We start from the raw sequence: 19,930 nt of genomic DNA, 5'->3' as shown, positions 1-19,930 counted from the left end.
CTCTTGAATAAATGCAAGGAGAAAAAGCATTAAGCTGTAACAGTGCAGATTCTGTGTAGCTGAAGGTAAATGCAGGAAAAGGGAAACAAAACTTTTTTAAAATGGGTAGAAAATCAAGTCACTTCTCATGCCTGTCTTGGAGCAACAAACAGACTATACTCACCACAATATCACTGCTTTGATTTATCCAGAAAAGGGTTAAGTTCATGCAAACAGATGTAGGATAGTGTATGCCAGAGCAAGGGAATGCATCTTACACAACTTGACGTACCACATCCAAATGTGACCCTATTTGAAAGGCAGCTTATCTTACACCACAGATTAACACATCTCATCAGATATGCGCCCAACTGGTTTGGTGCCTCATATTTTGGCACTTTACCTGATCTGATTAAGTCATTTGCTAGCACACTGGCATGCTGTGAGACTGCTTCAGGAGTTAGATTTCCAACAAAAAATTAACACTGGCACTTACATACATAAGCATATCTGAGAATCAACATAAGCTCTTTTGTAACAACCGTGTTAGAGGACAAGCTAAATAAACAACTAATAATGAACAACCAAGCCCATTAATTTATCCTCATTTCCTGCTCACCCACTGCTTGCCAAGATACTGTTGCTGCTTTTAATGCACTTCATATTGTAAACTAATCGCCAAAATATTTCCATGGATACTTCCAGATTTAAAAATTGGTGATCAAACTTTTTCCCTCCCCCTCTCTCCCTGTTCCAAAGGTGATACTTGAATTTTGTATGTCTGCTTTGACTGCAGAAAGACAGTGCATCATGTAACACATTGCCATGTCTTGACTGGAGGAAGCTAATTTCAAAATTGAAGCTGCACACGCAAAATATCACAGCTGCAAATATAAAAGAAAGGAGAGGGTGGAGAAGAAAGCAGAGCATCTTCTGCTGACTTAAAAATTCTTATTACTGCAAACATTCTTTCTGGTAAACTCATTTCCGAGAATATTTATGCAAACAAAAGGAGTTCTAGTACAACCAGAGCAAGTGTAATTTAGCATCTGAATTAATGTTTATCATGTTTCAACTTTTCAATATTCCCTTGCTTCTACTCAGATGTGAAATTCTGCTAGTGTCTAAATACTAATGTGTTTCAGCAACTTCAAAATAATTCAAATTCTTTAATGTGCTAGTGGCTTTCAAATTGGCACAATGGTGCCTCCAAGCTAGAAACTGTGGGAAATTGAGAAAAAGGTAGGCTAGACCTTCGGGAATAGACAGACACACTCACTTTCTCTCTCTCTAAAATCTTCTTGGCTCAGGTTATTGGCTACCTTCTGATTCCAACCAAAATACTTCCCTGGATCACTGCCATGCCCAAGACCTGTGAGGAGCCTCTACGAGATGTCACATACCCTGTAGTTTAAGATGTGATGGCTGTCTTCAATAGAAATGGAGCTACATCACAGGTGTAAAAAAAAAAAAGATGCTGTAACTACACCACACTTCTGAATGTGAGAAGAGCCTAACTAAATAATCTGTTTTCCTTGAACTAACTCACTAAAGCATCCTCTATTTTTCCTTTCTGTTCCTAAAACGAAAGTTTTGCAGGACAGCTTAGCACTGACAACTTAAATAATCTACGAGACAGTGCATGAAACATGGTCTTTCCAAGAAATCATGAAACTGAAGCAACAGCAGCATTGCCAAGGATATCACCAAAACTCAACAGTTTTCTTTTAAAATGGCAAAATTTCCTTCATGCTAGAAAATGGACCAAACCTTGGAAGTAGGACAGCAGGTCAAAGCCACAAATTTGAGGACAATTAAAGAAAATGCTGGAGGTTTTAAGAGTCACTGTCCTCCATAAAACTCTGAAGGGTTAAGAAGTTAATTCAAACACAGTTACCTAAGTCCTCTTTGTCCTCCTTTTTGGAGCTCTCAACTCAATTGGGACAGAGTCCCAGAATAATTATCTTCTTCCATTAACAACACTTCCCATTTTCCACCATTGGAAACGACTCCCACAGCACCCTCCCCGAGCAGAAGGGAGCTGAGGACCCCCATTGTGGGTTACTTGCACCACCTGTGATAAATGGGATGTTCTGACAGGTCTTCCTGCTGCCAGCAGCAGGAAAAGCCCTGGCTCCCACCTCCCCAGTCAAGGGGATAGCGGTGCATGAATGATTCAAGGCAAGCTAAAAAGCCTGGCTTTTCCCAGGAATTCGGGACAGCTGGCATTGAGAAGTCTTGCAGATGTGGAAGAAAGCTTTTTACAGCTTTGTCCACAATAAAATCAAGTGAAAGAGGAGACCTGTGTATTTGGGATAAAGTGGGAGGACACCCCCACCCATTCCGAGCCCAGTAGATGGAAATCTGACCCCTGTTACACAGATGAGCTCCAGGAGCCCTCTGGCATTTTGCAGAGCAAGTACCAATTGGTGCAGGATGGAGACTCATTGCAAGTTGCACATTGTTTTAATGCTTCCAAATCTCTCAAAAGGAGAACAAAGAAAACTTGGTTTTTCCCCTTTCCATATTTTCAGTACTCTGGTTTTGTACCCACCTACCCTTTCACACTATACTCCTTTTCAAAACCAGGGAAGCATCCTGTACGGGAGTAGGGGCAGGCAGCCAAATTAACCCCATGCTTCTCCCAAGGCAAAATCTCATAACTATGGAGGGATGAGAAAAAACATGAAATCAACTTGTTTTAACTTGAAAGAATTGCTAGCCAGTAAAATATTAATATAAAAAGAAAACTTACAGAATTAAATGGTGTAAGTTTTCTATCACGACAGCATCCTTGAAGCAATGGGGACTATTTTTCTCAGCTTGATTAAAAATATCTACTTCCAATAAATTCTTTTATAAATAACAGCTTTAATAAATAGATTGCATATTGCTTATTTTAAATTTTCTTGTTTCATATCATAGCATCAAGTAGTCAGTAAAGGTTAAAAATCCAAATACATAATATAAAAAAATCCTTTTGCTTTAAAGTCAACATCTTTTGGCTATGTCTTTTACTTTCTGCTCAGTCTCCCCTTTCAGTAAGATTTAACCTCTTAAGGAAATTGTTTTAAAAGCAGTCAAAAATAATGATTAAATTATGGGATTTACATGAAAGAAATCCTCAGCCCATTCATTTTTTTAAATCGTGGTAATTTGTTTTTTAAAAGGTGTTTGAAGTCCTTGAATCTACCTCTTGGCACCATTAAAAGAGAGTAGTTTATAATCCCCTAATGTGCTTAAATAAAGCCTTCAATAGTTTAAATTGTTATTAAACATCTTTTGGGATTATAATTTTATGGTTTTTTTTACCTGATTAGATGATGAACGTGAAGATCATCAAATACTCATCATATAACAAACCAATTACATTGTATAATCCCCAAAATGAGGTTTGAATCCAAATATTTTAAATTAAGCTGGATTTAAAGGATGCAGAGTGTTCACGAGTGAAAAAAACACATGAAATGACACCCCACAAATTCCCTTCTCCTAGTTTTGAACAAAAAGTAATTTATATCCATTCCAAATACCAATTTATATCAATAATGCCATTCCTGGGACAAAAGCCTAGGATGGGTTGAAGCAGAAACTAACCCTGTTGCCACAATTAAATTTACACAGATTTAACTGTAAGCAAGATGATTTTTTAATTCCCTTCCCCTTGCCCCAAGCTTTCCCTTATTTCATAATTCGTGTTGAGGAAAGTACATTACAGTGAGGAGTTATGCTTGAAAAATTTGGTGGTAGAGATGAACCCTGAATGTTAAGTAATCAAAAAAAATTTTTATTTTCTTTTTTAATTTTTAGAAGTCTAAAAGGCCTGCAAAACATTTCTGGGCTGCAACACACCCTGAAATTATCCTTAGGGTGACTTTCTGAAGAGAAGCACCAGCACAGAACTGGTTTACCCCAGTCCCTCCTCCAGACCTTGCTGTGGCATTCAATGCTCATCTGATAGCACCCCACAAGCCTCTTGTCAATTTTGACTCAACTTTACCTGTTCTTCACCAAATTCTTCTTCTTTTTTTTTTCTTTTTTTTTTTTTTTCCTCTCATTTATTCCAGATAGTAACAGGCTTCCATCTCAAATTTATAGCAAAATCCTAAAAACAGATTTCATAAACCTCCAAATTTGCCAGATGGTGCCATAAGCTACCATGAAAAATTTTGACAAGCTCCACAACTACATTTTTCCCAACTAACAGCCCACCTGAGCAGCTCTTCCATCCAACCCATATGTTTAATCAAAATTAAATCAGAACAATAAACAGTTAAAAAAAAATATCCTGCAAAGTCCTAAGTGTGAGTCTGGTCAGCACTTTTGCAATTGTTTTAGCTGAATGTTTTTGTTGCTATTATTCCAAGATGGGAAAAAAAAAAGGCAAATGGGATGAATTTATCCTCTGATTTATCCCTTAAAAAGCTGCAGAGCATACTGCCTGCATCTGCAGAGGACAGCGCTTGCCTACCCTTTGGGCATATGTCAAGTCGGTTCTGCACATCAGTCAAAATACTAGGGGGGAAGGGGGGTGGGCTGGAGCCTGATACTGAGTGGGAACTACTGCCCAAACACTTTAGCATCCGGAGAGAAAAAAATGAATTTCCTCCTAAGCGTGAAACAAGAACTAGAGGACAAACCTTCGGAAATGAAGTCAGTACACAGAGGAAGACTTAAAGCTCTTGGAGATGGAATAACTGCATAAAAGGAATTAACCCAACCTATTCACTTCTGGAAGACTGTATTTATTTTAGGTCTTTCCAACCAATAATCATTAGTATGACAGACACAGCAATTGCTGTCTATTTTATTTAATTCTATGCCACTGATGTGTATTAATATTACAATTGTGAAAAAAAATAATTATTTTTGAAAAGGAGGACTCCAAACTAACACCCCAATTAGGAAGTACCAGTGGTCAAGGGGATGCTGGATTTTGCACTTAACTGCTGCTCATTTTTTCTCTGCCGTTTTCAGATGGCAAAGTGAAGGCAGGCAAAGTGCTGGGGGCAAAAGGGAAATATCACCAGTCATGACATATCCCCTGCCTGAACAGAACCACCCCTCTGTCTTTCCTCACCTCCCGCTTTAGAGAGAACGTTGTGTTCACCCCACAAAAGACCAAATCCACTGATAAATAAATAAGCAAATGAATAAATAAAATAAACAGTGTGCAGTGTGGGATCTCTAGTTTTCTCAGGATGATCTCCCTCCTACAGCAAGGGCATCAGGTAGAGACACCACCATACCACTGTGCAGTGTTATAAGAGCAGCCATGAAGCCCAGATGCTCTCAAAAATGAACAGTTTTAATTCCCTCAGTCTCTCCCCCCACTACTCCTCAGCTCTGATCGCAGCCATTATTTGGGCCTGGGTTTGTTTTGGCTTTTTTTGCAGCCAGGACAGCACCCCAAGCAGCCTGTAAACATGCTCTGTTGTTCTAGCACTTGGAAGAGCCTACAGTGCTCTCTAGACATGTTTTAATTTGAGGAAACTGTCCAAGATCCTACCTAGGCCCTGTCTCAAGGTCCTGCCTGGATCTATCCTGCTTCCAGGAGAGAAGAGAACTGCCCTGCAAAAAAATGCTTCACATGGCTGGGCTGGCTCTGCACAGGAGATGGTGGATTTTTAAAGTAAGCTTTAGCTCAATCTACAAGATAGAAAATGCAGCATTGCAAAGGTCCTGGGGGGAAGGTTCTTTCTGTGTTTGAGTCTTCCAGAAGCAGAGACCACCTTACAAGCAGATGTCCAGATATTGTCTCCTAGGGACTGCTAGGAGCCCTGCAGCAAGCTCAGCAGGCACTCTCCTCTTTTGAACACTATTACCACACAGGAGAAGAGTGAAAAGCCACTAAAACCCTGCACCTAACCAAGGGGAAACAGTGAAGGGGTCTGTTCAGCCTGTTCTCTGGTCTTGAGACTAAGCATGGAATTAGCTACAGGGTCAGGTCAGGCTCATGTAGTTAAACACTCTACACAGGGTGGCTCCCACCACAAAGGCTTTTTTAGAGACACCCTGTAGCCTTCTGCCATATTCCCAGGAAGGCATTTGGAGGGGGCATACCCAGTCCAGGCTAAGAGTGCCCTAAACACTGCTCAAACAGTTTGCCAGGATTAACCTTTGTGTTCTTGGACTCAGACTTGGGTGATGGTTTATTTACTAGCACAAACACAGCAACAGGCCACTTTCAGGAAAAAATATTTCTACTACTTAATTTGCAATTCCTCACTGGAAACTACAGGAACTGACATGCAGTTGTTCAGTGTTCCCTGGTGTGCCTTGTCCTGACTGCTGAGCTTCCAGGGCCTCCCCTGACTACTGAACTTAAATGGGTGCATTAAGCTGGTGTGAGCACTGCTGCTGGCACAGCACCCATGGACTGTTTTGGGGTGGATGTCCTTAACCTCACATCCACCTGCAGAGAGATGCCAGGTGTCAACTCATCTCAGGTGAGGACCTACAAAGGGGGAGCCATCAACACCAAAGGGACCTCAGCCTTTGGAAGTGATGGCACAGAACACACCAGATAAGGCTAAGGACCTGGCAAAGTTGTGGCATGGCTGACATGGAGCCTGCCAGAGAGAGAGATTAACCCAGAGATATCTGAGGCCCTCTCTGGCCTCCAAGGAGTAGGACTCCAACATGAAGGTTCATTCATAGCAACCCAGGACAGCACAGGACAGGATTCCCTGCCTGATCCCCGTGCTGACAAGAGTCATGGCAGATATCTGGTTTCTTGGCTCAGCAGGGGATGGAGGGGTGATGTGCATGAGCATTTCCCCTGCTTTACGAGCATATCCTTGGCAGAGCTCCCACCAGGCTGGGCAAGCTGGCCAGCTTCTAGTTTTATCCTGACCCTAGCTACAGGCAGAGGAAAGAGTCAGCTACTGGGGCTAGATGCAAGAGCCCTTCTTCACTACCACCTGCAGACACCCCAGCAACCCTTGCCTGACCCTTATCCTCCTGGCACAGAAAGGCTGAGTCAAAAATCTGGGGGCTCAAAGCCCAGAAATCCACAGTGCATAAAAAAACAGTGACAGATTACCAAAATCTGATGAAGAAGGAGAATGGCATTAGAAATACTTTTTAAAATGCTAACGTTAGAAGGTGTGGTACATATTATAAAGCCTTGAAAGCAGCTCCAGCATCCAGCTTAACTCCACACACCTGTACAGAGCTTTGATTTCTAATCCCAGGAATAAAAAACCCCATACAGGTAGCTGTGGTAACAGAAATAACTGTGCATACCCCCACCACTTCCTAACATTAAATACAGGGGTAACTTACACTCTGGGAATGAGAACGTCTCAAAGAAAAAAATTATACTTTGCTATTAAACCAGATACATTCAGACCTTTCATCATGAAGCTTCTGATGATCTCTGACAGACATCTGAATAAGGTCTTTGTTTGCTTTTGGCTTTGTTTTTTAATCTCTCCAATTGTTTTCTGCAGTTCTCTGGAGCACAGAACCAGGGGCCAAATGCTGCTCTGTGCTCCAAAGCAGCGATTCCCACTGCAAAGCAGGACAGGTCTGCCAGGTTATATTCATATAAGCTTTAAGTAAAAACCACATTTGGCAGTGATGTCCTGTTAACAACTGTGTCTCAAACAAACAAACAAATCTAAAAACAACACACACACACAAAAAAACCCCCATACCATAAAAACATACGCTCTATGCTCTTCCCCTGGCATCTAGCAAATGAAGCAACAACAACAACAACTCTGCTCAGAAAAGTCCCTCTACTGCCTGGCAGCAACATCATATGTATTTTTTGCTTTCTATGACTACTACAACTATGACATTATCCATGTTTTATTTTGCATATGTGATCTAGAGTTCACTTACTGTTAGATGCTGGAACAGCCATGCCCTCATGATATTTGTGGCTACTTTGGGAAAGATGCCACGCTTTTTATGTCGCTTTTTGTCCTTATCTGGATCATCATCATCACCTGTGCTGGGGGAAGCTACACTGTTGTCCAAGCCGTCACCTGTAAATATAGTGAATCAAATTTTGACTTATGCTACCTTTATATACTTCAGCCGAAGCCTGGCTTTGGGTATAAACTGCATGAATATTTAAATGAGGTATAAATTCTTTAACACCGTAATTCACCAGGGGTTGAGGAGATGGGGGTAGAGGGGAGAGAGACACGGGGAGAGGGAGGGGCTCAGAAATGTGTTGGCCCCATTCTGGTTTGTCTTGAAGGACAGTGTGACCATCTCTACCATTGTAACCCAGAACAAAAAGTGCTTACAAATTATAAAAAAAATTTGCAAGGATCCATCTTGCAAAGGTGGAAATGCTGGCTCTTCTTCACACTAGGTCACTTCCCAAGGATTTATCCCAATCAGTTACTTTGGCTGAGTTGACAATTAGAAAAGTATCAATGGTGTTCTGGGATGGGGATCATGACCTGTGAAGCTGAGTGCCTCGTCCCACCCTGGAGTATAAAAAGTGCAGTGAATGCAGCTCTCTTGCAACATCATATTCACTCGGCAAATTTAGAAAAAAACAGATGATTGAGGCATCGCTCATGTTAAGCCTTTTACAGATTTTCAACTATCCCTGATTCTTTGATGGGAGGTGGGTAGCTAACTGGCTCCCTTCTTCCCAGTCCCAGCCAAAAGAAATTCAGAAAGGGATAAGTAGGCACCAATTTGATATACACCATTAGGAATTAATACCCTGCTTTGTGCCAGTGTGCCGTTTTTGTAATAGATGTCTGCTTCTGTGAAACAACCACTGATCCAGAATGAATTTCCTTAATGCAGAGAAGGTCTGAGACAGTTCTCATCACATTAGCAACACGTCTGTGGGAGGATGCCACTGTGTAGCAGCCTGCTTGGGTCTGGGCTGATGGGTTAGAGGCCAAGGGAAAACAAAAGTTGCAGTGCCTAGAAGTCAGCATGCAATTTTTGTTGCAAACACTGAAAGCAGTTTATAAACAAGCCTACAGAGCAAATAACTTTTGCATTGAATGCATGTGGACTGAACAACATATCCTTGCTTCCAAAGACACTGTATTTGCAGTAACATGGAGCTGTGATGTTATTAGGCAAGTGTTTTTTGCACCCCCAGGCAAGAAATGATGAAGAAAGTAATCTCAATTTGGCTGAATACAAACTATCTCCGTTAGGGACAAAAATAAAATATATTTTTAAAAAGGGATGCAGACTGTCATAATAATGATTTGTTTAACAGCTTTCAGCACAAAAAAACCCCCGTGCTATTATTAGTGTTATATTCTTAGCATGTTACTGACCGAGGCAAATTTATAATTGTTCTTATGACTTGGCCTGTGTCTTTGATGAAACTGTAACCTTGGACAGTTACAGACAAACACAAGATTTTTATGAAGAAATTAGATATCCAACAAATTCTTTGAAAGCCCAGTATGTAAAAAAGGGCTTTTATACAGAGAAGCAATTCACCATATAAAATAATAATTCATAAAAGAAACATGAGCAAAGGAAACAACTCAACAGCATTTAAAATTCCACGAGCTAATATACTTTCTGTCTGCAAGAGGCAAACAAGGAAAAGAAAAGTATTACGCATTCATTGATTAAAAATGAAAAGCTTCTAACCTAATGACACTGCCTTTCACCACCTCCCTGCCATCGTCCACCCACCCTCTCCCCCCACCCCTTTTTAAAAAAAATATACTCATTTCAAACCCCCTTCAGATTAATTTAGCAGGCATTGCCTCATGCCTGACGGGAGGAGGACTCATTGATAATTTATGGAAATATCTACTATAATCCAAGGGAGATGACTTTTTTTCCAGCTTTGTGCATCAATAGATAATCAAGGCCTTCAAGCAGCCTTAGCTTCCCATTACCTCGGGCAAGAGAATTCCTGAAAGCATGCCTCCAGGGCACCTGAATTATATCCTCCATTAGGGGAGGAAAAGCTTTCTGCATTCCACCTATAACACTCCCCAGAACCTTTCCTGTTTATTTCTCCTGTATGAAAGCAGAAGCATTAGGAACAGGATTTTTTAAGTGAAGACTTATGTAGATACAATGGAGAAACCTTTCAAGCGCGAGCCAGATCACCTCCTTCAATCCCGGGCAGTGACCTATCCCAAATAAAAGGTTTCTGTTACATCATTAGCTCAAGCCAAAAACAGCCTTGGCTTAATGCACAGTTTGTTCTTCCTACTGTTTTTAGGCAAATACTGCTACTTTACTCCCATCTGGGAGGGAAATTACACTGCTGGGCTGTAATCTAAGACAAGATTTTCATTGGAAGCAAATGCTTTCAATCCAGTGTAAATACTGGTGTATGTTCAGAAAAGCCTAAAACAATAAACCCTGGCCTCGACCGACACAAGTGAGAGAAAGTGAAAAGCAGGGAGAGGATAAGAAAGCGCCCGGTTATCCTCGGAGCAAATGCTTCAGTAGACTTCTGTAAATTGTTTAACCTCTTCCACTTTTTTTAAATGGAAAATTGATCCCGTAAAGACTGAAACCACAGAGAGAAGTCTAAATGGTCAATTGTGGATTTTAGTATTTCCATCTACTTTGCAACTCGATACACTCACCTCTGTGAGGTCTCCAGAGATTCCCCCCTCCTTTTCTTTTTTCCCTCTCTTTTCCTCCTTTTAAAGATCACTAAACAAACTTGAAGCACCACTGACCAGCCACACGGTAGCAGCTACGAACTGCATTTGTAAAATGTCGGTGGCAACTCTGTTCCTGAAGTTGACTTCTCCTGCCGCCAAATGAAGGCGAACTGAAAAGGTGGAAATAATCATAGAAATGATGCTAGTCCATAAACAAGCTTACAGCCTCATTAGTATAGCGGGAGGCTCCGCTGGGTGATTTATGCTTGTTTTGCTGATGCCATGAGGAAATGCCATAGGGCAACTTTAGCCAGCTGCTAATGGTTTCTGACAGCTTCTTAGCAACTAGTGCAAGCAATGCTGTGGCGTTTGCTAGTGACAGAAACCGAAAATGTCATATTATCTGCCCATGTGTCACGAAGTCCGTGTGGCAATTAACTAGCAGGCCAGTGACTGAGGGGCCACAGGCTCTTCAGGATGGCCCATGGCTATTTGGGGTCAAAGCGGGCGCACCATTTGCCTTTATGCTGCACATATGCATGGGTGTGTGCATGATCCTCATCATGCTTCCTCTGCACTGCTTGCCGATCAGCTTGGTCCATGCAGATCCTTTGTCCATGGAGAAACTCCGTCTCACTTTCTCTTTAGGCATGGCATGACATTATCAGAGGAACTGCAAGTAATCTGTCTTGATATGATGGTTGGAAATGGCACTTTAATTGGCAATACCTGATTCCCTGGTTTTGAGTGCTGGATCCGAAGGTGCTAGCTGTTTTTCTGCTCGCTCGCAAATTAGTCTAAAAGGATTTAAGATCACTGAAGCAGACTTGTTGCCTGTCAAATTGCTGGGAGCACAGCAACTCTGCACAGCAACTAGATGCTACTTAAAAAAAACCAAAAAAACAAATGCAGAGCCTGTAAGGAGCAGAAGGAGAGCCCAGACTCTGCACGCCCATTCCCTGGCGAGCAGAACCAGGCGCTATATGTCAAACTGTCAAACCTTTCAGCGTGGCCGCTTGCCCTTTCAAATAATATTTAAGAATTGTTTTTACACAATTTTTTATAGGCCATGGTCTAGTGAAAGAGGCCAACCAACAAAAAAAGGAATTTGTACTACAATTCGTCCGTGGACGATTTCTTGCCAGACCTGGGGCAGTCCCCATGGAGCAAGGCAGGTGACCTGTGGCAGCTCCCTGGCTGTTGGGGAGCTCACATTTCAAACGCCCTCAGCTCTAGCATCCCAGAGTTGCCTATTTAAGCACACCCAGGCATTTAGGCTGTGCTATCTTGTTCCTTTCAAGAAAGGATAAAGCAGTATTTATCGTATTCAGTCTGCTGAATGGCTCAGACTGGCCATGCCAGCAGGGCCCCCTCTCACTGCGTTCCCCTCTCCGCTGTCATTGCCCCTTACGACTTCCCCTCTAGCTCCCCCAAAAATCAGAGGCAGAAGCAGCGAAGGGCAAGCGACCTTACAGCAGCCCCTCAAGTGGGTATTGCTCTCTTTGTCCTGGGTAATATGTTATAAACCTTTGTTGACAAAATAGGTGCTTCTGGAGAGCAACTTGGCACAGGCACTTGCCTTCAGCAGCCGTGGTCATGGCAGGAGTTTACTGATGATTCAAAGTCTCCCTCACTCCCACACCAAAACCAAATTAAATGTCATCATCCTGCGACACTGGAAAGTCTGGCAGTGAGGCACAGCTGGGCAACTTTCAACCACTCCAGCTCCCAAACCTGCTCTCAAACCTCAACCATCGAGGCTGCCCAGACGTGACATAAATATTCCCAGTCCCAAGTCATGGAGGTTTCTAAAAGGTTGGGAAATTCAGATGTCCTAAAAACTCCAGCCTTTTGCTTGACTACAAAATCCATGCCTCTGCATGGAGCTCTTTAGACTAACATCCTCAATTGATTTTAACTGACCAGAAACCTCAGTTTCAAAGTTCCAAATACAGCTTTACTAAAAGTACCTTCACCAGATGTAACAGGCTATGTCTCACTCCACATAGCTCTGTCCTACTATCAAGTGTGCATTTGGAGGACAAGTATTTTCTATATCAAAGAAAACCAGACTATTCTAAAATGTCTCCTTCCCATTCCTCAGACAGGAGATCTGAGAGAGCTTTGGTGGGGCTACTGTTCAATTTTCTGGGCGGGGTAAGAGCAGGGCACTGGCTTTGCTGAGGTACACCAAATAACATGAACACTTCCAGCTTATACAGTCCAGCTATAGATAGCCATATAAATACTGCTTTAAGGAGTTCACAGGGAAAAAAAAAATGTGAAAGATCTGGTGCACCCAGAAGCCCTAGGAAAGGCCTGGAGCAACTTTTAAGCGGACTGACTCAAAGCCCCTTATGTTCAACTTATTTGTATGTGTCCAAATGTCTCCTGTTAAAAGCAGTTCCTGCTTCCTAGAACTTCACAGTTTGCATTTACTTTTGTATTTCATGAGCTAATATAATTTAAATATTCACTGTGTTTGGACAAAAACTGTCAACTTCTGTACGAGATTTATAACATGTTCAGTGCTATGACCTGAAACACCTAGCATAATGGCCCAAAGTTCATGGTCTTTTCAGTAGTGTCTTTTTTTCTTTTTTTTTAAATTCTATCATGATTTTTTTTGCAAGCATTTAGATACAAGTTCCTCAAATTCCTGCTTCTGCTAGCATGAGAAATCCTAAATTGCCAAAGCCAAATATTTAACTGTTCACTGTCTATTCACAGCTCTGTTGGTTCCTTTCTCTTTTAACTATTGCAAGAACCAAAATCCCTTTAGTAACCTTTCCAGGTAAGTGGGAAGGAAGATTCATTAGCTTCAAGCAACATAATGTACTAGAGAGATTGTAAGTGGCAAAATTGCTTTCCTTAATCTTTTTTCTATGTCATATACCAGTTTAGAGTAACTACTGTAATTTCCACAGCTTTACCTATGTTATCCCTTACAGAAACAAAACTCCAGTTTGCTGGACACCTACACATCCACCACAACAACTTTTTGTGGAGTAAAGCCAGGCTTATATGTGAAATTTTCCTATAAAGTACGAAACTATGAATTCTCAAGAAAAGCAGGTCCACAGATGCAACAAGTTCTTCTGTGAAGAAAGAGAGGAAATACTGTTCACAGGAAATAGAACAAGGATGATCATTTCAGACCACCAGCTTTGAATAGTCTTGGGCAATTAAAAAATGTGGAAATTTCTCTATATGTATATGTTTTTCAATTTGTTTCTGACACAAGGAGCTCCAACTTGGACAGGAATGTGGTGAGAAAAAGTCGCATCCAAAAGACTCTGATGTGAGTCAGAGCAGCTATTATTCATGTCCACAAGTACTGAAGGACAAGTTTGCTACTCAGGAATTATCATTCCTCTTTACAGCAAGGTGGCTGAGGAGGCAAGCTGAGCAGCACAGGGGCTGAGTGCTCAGGTTTGCCAGGAGAGAGCTGGAAGGCACTGACACAGTCTGTGGGTATGTGCCCAGCTGCACTTATCCACTGAAGGGAAACATACTTTTAGCTTTAAAAGGCCATGAAGTTTAGAATATTTCCCCAAAACACATTCTTTTAAAATTTAAACACACATGTATATATTGCATATGTAACATTAACCCACTGATGGCTCTCAATCTGCCAATGCCCAAGCAAGGCACATGAGCTGAGAATGAGACTACCAGCAAAAAGGTACTTCAGAAAACAACTATGAAATTTCTTTATCAGAAAAGCATTTTCTATTATTTTGGCTAGTCAGATGTGAGGAAGCATCCATTCTTGGAGCTCCTGAGGTCAATGGCAATCAGCACAATGAGTGGCCTACAGAATGCCTCAAAAATAATTTATAATGATGATGTAGGTCAGCTTGTGAGTTTGAAGAGTGATGTTGATGAGGGACCTTTTTTTATTCCATATTCCTTAAGGAGAAAGCCTTCTCAAATATACTTAATAAAAAGTTAATGAGGAACAACAAGGTTGAAAATGAGCATTAGCAGGGAACAAACACCACGCGTCTGCGTGTGCACACATCTCTTAAGGAGATACAGTACATGTTTCATGCAAGTATTCAGACCATGACAAATAGTGGGAAGTTGTCAGTCACAGACAGTATCCATATTTACAAGATACTAAAGGACACAGTTGCAAAAATATCCTACACAAATATTCACAGAGAAATATTCACAAACTTCCAATTTTTTTTCTTGAATCATTGTAATTCATTCTTCAGAGACAGGGGGACCTTTTTCTAGGAACTCAACCATCTTTTTTTGACTTGAATTCTCTTCAGGCAAACAACAAGCAAATCAGTTATCTATGTAATGAGTAAAAACAGCATTGAAAAATAGTGGGGGGAAACCCACAGATTTTACTCATTTTCATCTCTTTTATAGCTGAAATGAAGGAAACCTTTTCTCTTGCACCAGGAAGCAGTTCTTAATGAGGTTCAGAAAACTATATTATTATGGGTAAGTTGTGCCATATTTCTGGAGCTGTGCATCGCCGAATGAAATACTAAAAAGAAAGCAATTCATTGTATGGGAAGCAAACAACTTTCTGCTGCCAGCAACAAAAGTTTACTTTGAGCAGTTGGAAGCAAATACCCTACAGAAAAGTATCTGGTCAAACAGAAAAACATCCTGCTTTAACCAAGAGTGGTAAAAAGCTTAAAAAGTTGGGGGTTTTTCTTTTTCTCTAATCTAAAAGCCACTATGATGACTCTGCTTCTCAGGGAAAGCTGTTTTTCAGCTGTCATCTATTTTGTTCAAATACAGGTCCTTTTTATGAAACCTATTCTCTCCAATCTCATCAGGAGAGCTAGTCCCACCAGTTGCACTCTCCATGAAAAGTCAACTACACATGACTGAGACACAGGTAAATCCACCACTGGATTCCATCAGACTTACTTCCTTGTAAAGCAGGACCACAAGAAGCAGCAGGAGCACAGGACTGCTCCACCATAGGGGAAATATGCCCAACTAATGCCCCAAATGGCCATGAGGTAAACTTTTGTAAATCTCTATAGCTTCTTAACAACTAGCTCTATCTTTGTGTTTATCTAGCTCCTAAGACACTTGACTCTTGGACTGAGCACAAGCAGCTATAAGAGGCTCAAAGCAAAGATCAGAAGCATATTACGTATAAACTAAGGGACGCGTTATCTGTAGAAACAGTTTATTATGGGGAGCATTTAAGTAGGCTTTCTTCCCTAAACATAGCTAAATTGCCTTGGGCCTTGCCTACATGCCTGCTCCAGAGGAGAAGATACTGTAGATTTCCAGTTTTACAACAGAAAATATGTGCCAGAACCTTAACTGTCCAAATAATTCAAAATTAGGTTATTCTATTGAAAATAGTTTTTTGGTTTTTGTTTTTTTGGTTTTTTTCCCCAAAAAATGTTGGACAAGACAAGCCAAAATACTTTGGATGGTTGAACCAAACAAAAGCATTTCACTTTGGGCCAATTCAAGACTAATCAGTGCTGGCCCAAGCTGCAGTTTGCACTGCAGGAGCTGTAGTTCAGATACTGCTGTACCCAAATCCCCTTTTGCAGAGCTGGACCCCCTCTGCCACCAGAGTCATCCAGCCATAATGAACAGGAGAGGGTTAGTCTAGCTGCAGCTCAGGCAAGTCAGGATTCGTGACCCACCAAATCCACACGGGATATCTCCCAGTGGAAGTTGCCAAGTGGTTTGTGTCAAGTAAAAAAGCTCTTGCAGATACACAATGTATTTTCTTCTACTGCCATCCACTTTAAAGTAGCATCAAAGCAAAAAAATTTTCCCTGTCCCCAGTCCATCAGTTACATCAACTGACAATAAAAACCAAGACACAAATGAAAGAAAAGTAACATTGAACTTCATTTTGCATGCCATGGCTGCATATACTCTATTTTCCCACATACAGTGACATATATTGTTACTTTGCAACTGCAAAAGGCAGCTCTAAAAGCGATGAGAATAAAATGCCTCCATCTCATCCACCTTTCCTCTTTTGACAGTAACAACATCTCCACTGCCATTGTTAAAATCCAACTATCACATCATACAGCCTTATAAAGATCCACTTGCAAATCGCAGCCACTGAACCATCTAGTTTTAAACTCATGACACAAATTAATTATTTGCTTGTACCTAAAGCAAGAGGAAGATAATTTTGATTTGTTATGGAGTATTAGTCCAAAAAGGAGAGGGCTGAGAAGAACCATTTCCACAGGCTGTCTTTGAGGCCCACGTACCTGCTGGCCTAAACTACTGGGCAGAGAGGGTCAGAACGCCAGGGACTTATGAATCTTTCAGTGTCTGGGCTTCACAAGAACAAGGCAAGAGCTGGATCCAAAACAATTATACTCCTGTTTTCTAAGCAGCGATAGGAAACATGTGCAATCGTGAACTGAATGGATGGCACCATGAATTTCCTCCCCTCATCCTGTCCTAGCGCTCTCTGGTTTGCTCAGAAGCAGCCTGCTTTGCCCCTCAAAGACAAAACTTATGTTACCATGCACATAATGAACTCAGAAAAAAACACCTGAATTATAAAATATGCATCCCTCTGCCAGACCTTTCAAGGGAAGGGTGTACACAGAATTAATGTTGTTCCCCACTGCTCCTTGCCATGTAGCAGGAGCTTTCCCTACTGCTCTTGTTTCTCCAGCAAAAGGTGGTTCCTCTGGAGTATCCATGACAACAGTGGGAGGCTGCTCCTTGGGAAGGGGGTGAGGAGCCAAAAGGTATAAATTTGGCAGAGCCAAGCTCACATAAAATATTCTTCCACTACTGCTCCTCTCCCAGCACAGAAAGCAAATCTGCTGTGATGATTTGGCACTTAAGAAAGGCACAATAGAAAGAAACAATCCTGAAGTCGGGCTTTAATGTGAAGGTGTGGTGACATTGGGTCTGTATGCATGCGGCCAGCAAACAGGCACACTGCTGCCACTCACACAGCTCCTGCTGCCCTCTGCTCTCAGATTCTGTGGCTCTAGAGGATGAGAGGGATCAAGCAATGACCACCATGGTGATCAGGCCACTAACTCCTCTTCTGCTGCAAAAACTTTCCCCCTAAATATTCCATGGGTATAGGGAGGTGGGGTGGCACTGAGGGGCAGGTCAGGGTATAGTCTCTGTGCATCCAGGTGGCTGGTATGAACCCAGCCCCCATGGCAGAGAACAGTGATGGGAAGGTGGTCTTGACCCTGCTCCTTGTGGTTGCCCATTGGCCATCAGGCTCATCCTGATGGTCCCTACCTAGGGCACGCAGGCAGTGACAGTTCTTTCAGGAACTTCAGCCCTACTAAGCCAGCACGTCCCCTTAGGCTCCAACTCAATGTGTTCATGACACTGCTATTTTTTTGGCTTTCTACGACTTTCTATCACAGCTTCTCGTTGTTTGATTTACAGTGCAGTTATAGTTTAAGGTGTGGGTTCTTTCCAAATTAAAACAAACAAACAAACAAACAAACAAACAACAAATCTAAATGCAAATCATCTAGGAACAAACAGAAGTTGGAGTCCAAAAAACAATTAAAGTAAAAGAAAAGTCAGATCAATGCTGGACACTAAGAAACTTTCCCTGAATATCACCTACAGGTACATGTTCAACTTATTTTTACCTCTTTCATCTTCCATCACTATATATTCCTAGATATTACCTGCCTAGAACTACCTTGAATAGGCAAAATAATAGGAGGAAAAGGACAAGCTTCTGGTGAACCCCAGAATTTGATTATTTATGTCACTACATCTCATGGCATCAGTTCCAGCTGCAAGAGGGATAAAGGATAGGAAGGAGTTAACTCAGCGATTTCCAGCTTGTCTCTTTGACTCCATGAGAGTGTTTAACCAAAATCCCACAGAAATCTCAAAGCAGAGCTGGGTCATAGCAAAAAGTCACCCATGTCTTCAGAAAAAATAAACAAAATGTTTACATCCTTCAAAAAGTACGCCAAAATTATTTCTGGCTTCTTTTTAAACTCACAGCATTTGTCATTATCACTAAGAGCAAAATTTCTATTTAGAAATGTGTAGAAAGCAAAAACTGTAAAAGCTTTCAGTAATTAGATGTACTTTAAATTGCATGAATGAGTAACCAAGGAAGCTAAAGAAAACCTCAGGTTCTAGCAGGCTGAAACCACAGGCATCAGCTTCCCCATAGCAGGTAGAGACCACAAGGAAGAAGAATCTTGCTTTTCTGATGAAACAACCACATCCTTGTTGAAAGGGCTGAGGGCCTTGTCTCACCCTTCCCACCCACCAGTGAGGGAAGAGGACTCTCACCTGCCCAGCTCACCACTCCATCTGTCTCCTCCTGAGGCAGCCCTGCAGTGCCTAAAAAATCATCAGCTTCACCTTCATAACTGCCTAATATCCTGTTCAGATGGCACCCTCTCAGCTGAGGCTAACAAGGACTGTATTTCTGCTGTGCACCCCATCTTTTTCACCTCAGCTTTCAGGATGTGCTTCTCAGCTGATGTGCAAGGACACACCGCACACAGAAGCCAACGCTGCACCGGGTCAAACACCAGCAATGTCCCCGTGTCCTTCCTGTCCACGCAGATATCAAGTATGGTTTTATAGGCACCGGGTGCCTCATAAAGGAAAAGACAGACTTTTCTAAGCATCCTGTAAATGCCAGGAAAAGAGAAGAATGGAAAGGAAATGAAAGGAACAACCTGGAAAGGAGAACGGAAAAGCAGGAGACCTTGGCTCCAGGGAGAGAGCTGACCACAGTTTTAGCCCTGCCTTCATCTATAGAAGATGTTTGCTTTAATTAATCATGGAAAAAATGTGGTGCGTGAGCTAAGTCAGCCCCTGGGCAGATTTAACTTGGGTGACCTGAACTTACTCTGCAGATTACCATAGGTCTCTCTGACCTTGGCAGTGACACAAGGATCATATTTTCTTGTGGATGAATTACTCTGGAATAATTCTGCCAATGTATTAGGCATAAATAGCCTTTTATTTAGGACTGTGAAAATACATTCTCTCTTTCTGCTTCTCACCTTTCCAAACAAAATCTATTTATTGGAATAAGGAAAACCCCACCCTTCATTAAGGTCTGGGTACACATCTCAAGGGCCAGACAGAAGCTTGGCTGCTTCATGCTTATAGCAATGTGTTTTCAGACACTGCCTTCAGCAAGATGCATTCTGGTAAGATTTGTTGCTTTTGATTGGAGTGGTCACCCTGCACATTTGCAGATGAATATACAAATACTTTCAGACATGACAGAGGTGGTAAATTTAGGTCAACAGTGGGAATGTTCAGCTTCAATCACCAAAACAGAAAACACAATCCTCAACATGCATCTACAAGCTAGTGAAGAGCAGTTCTGTGAAAACTAGCCAAGCTGCACTGAGATAAGCAAAAAAATCCCCCAACACCCA

The 19,930-nt window shown here is 41.7% G+C and overlaps 1 protein-coding gene across 4 annotated transcripts in view; it reads right to left on the bottom strand.

The window, feature by feature from the left end:
• Positions 1–19,930, bottom strand: part of MEIS1 (Meis homeobox 1) — a 108,970-nt gene that overhangs the window by 43,614 nt on the left and 45,426 nt on the right. For all 4 annotated transcript variants that reach the window (XM_056487337.1, XM_056487338.1, XM_056487336.1 and 1 more), the window contains exon 8: positions 7,831–7,976. In XM_056487337.1, the coding sequence (XP_056343312.1) occupies positions 7,831–7,976 (146 nt within the window). The remainder of the gene's footprint in view (positions 1–7,830; positions 7,977–19,930) is intronic.

This window comes from Oenanthe melanoleuca, chromosome 3, assembly GCF_029582105.1.
Source record: "Oenanthe melanoleuca isolate GR-GAL-2019-014 chromosome 3, OMel1.0, whole genome shotgun sequence".
NCBI classification, from domain to species: Eukaryota; Metazoa; Chordata; class Aves; order Passeriformes; family Muscicapidae; genus Oenanthe; species Oenanthe melanoleuca.
Note: the sequence above shows the minus strand (reverse complement) of the source record. Positions and strands in the feature narration are given on the sequence as shown.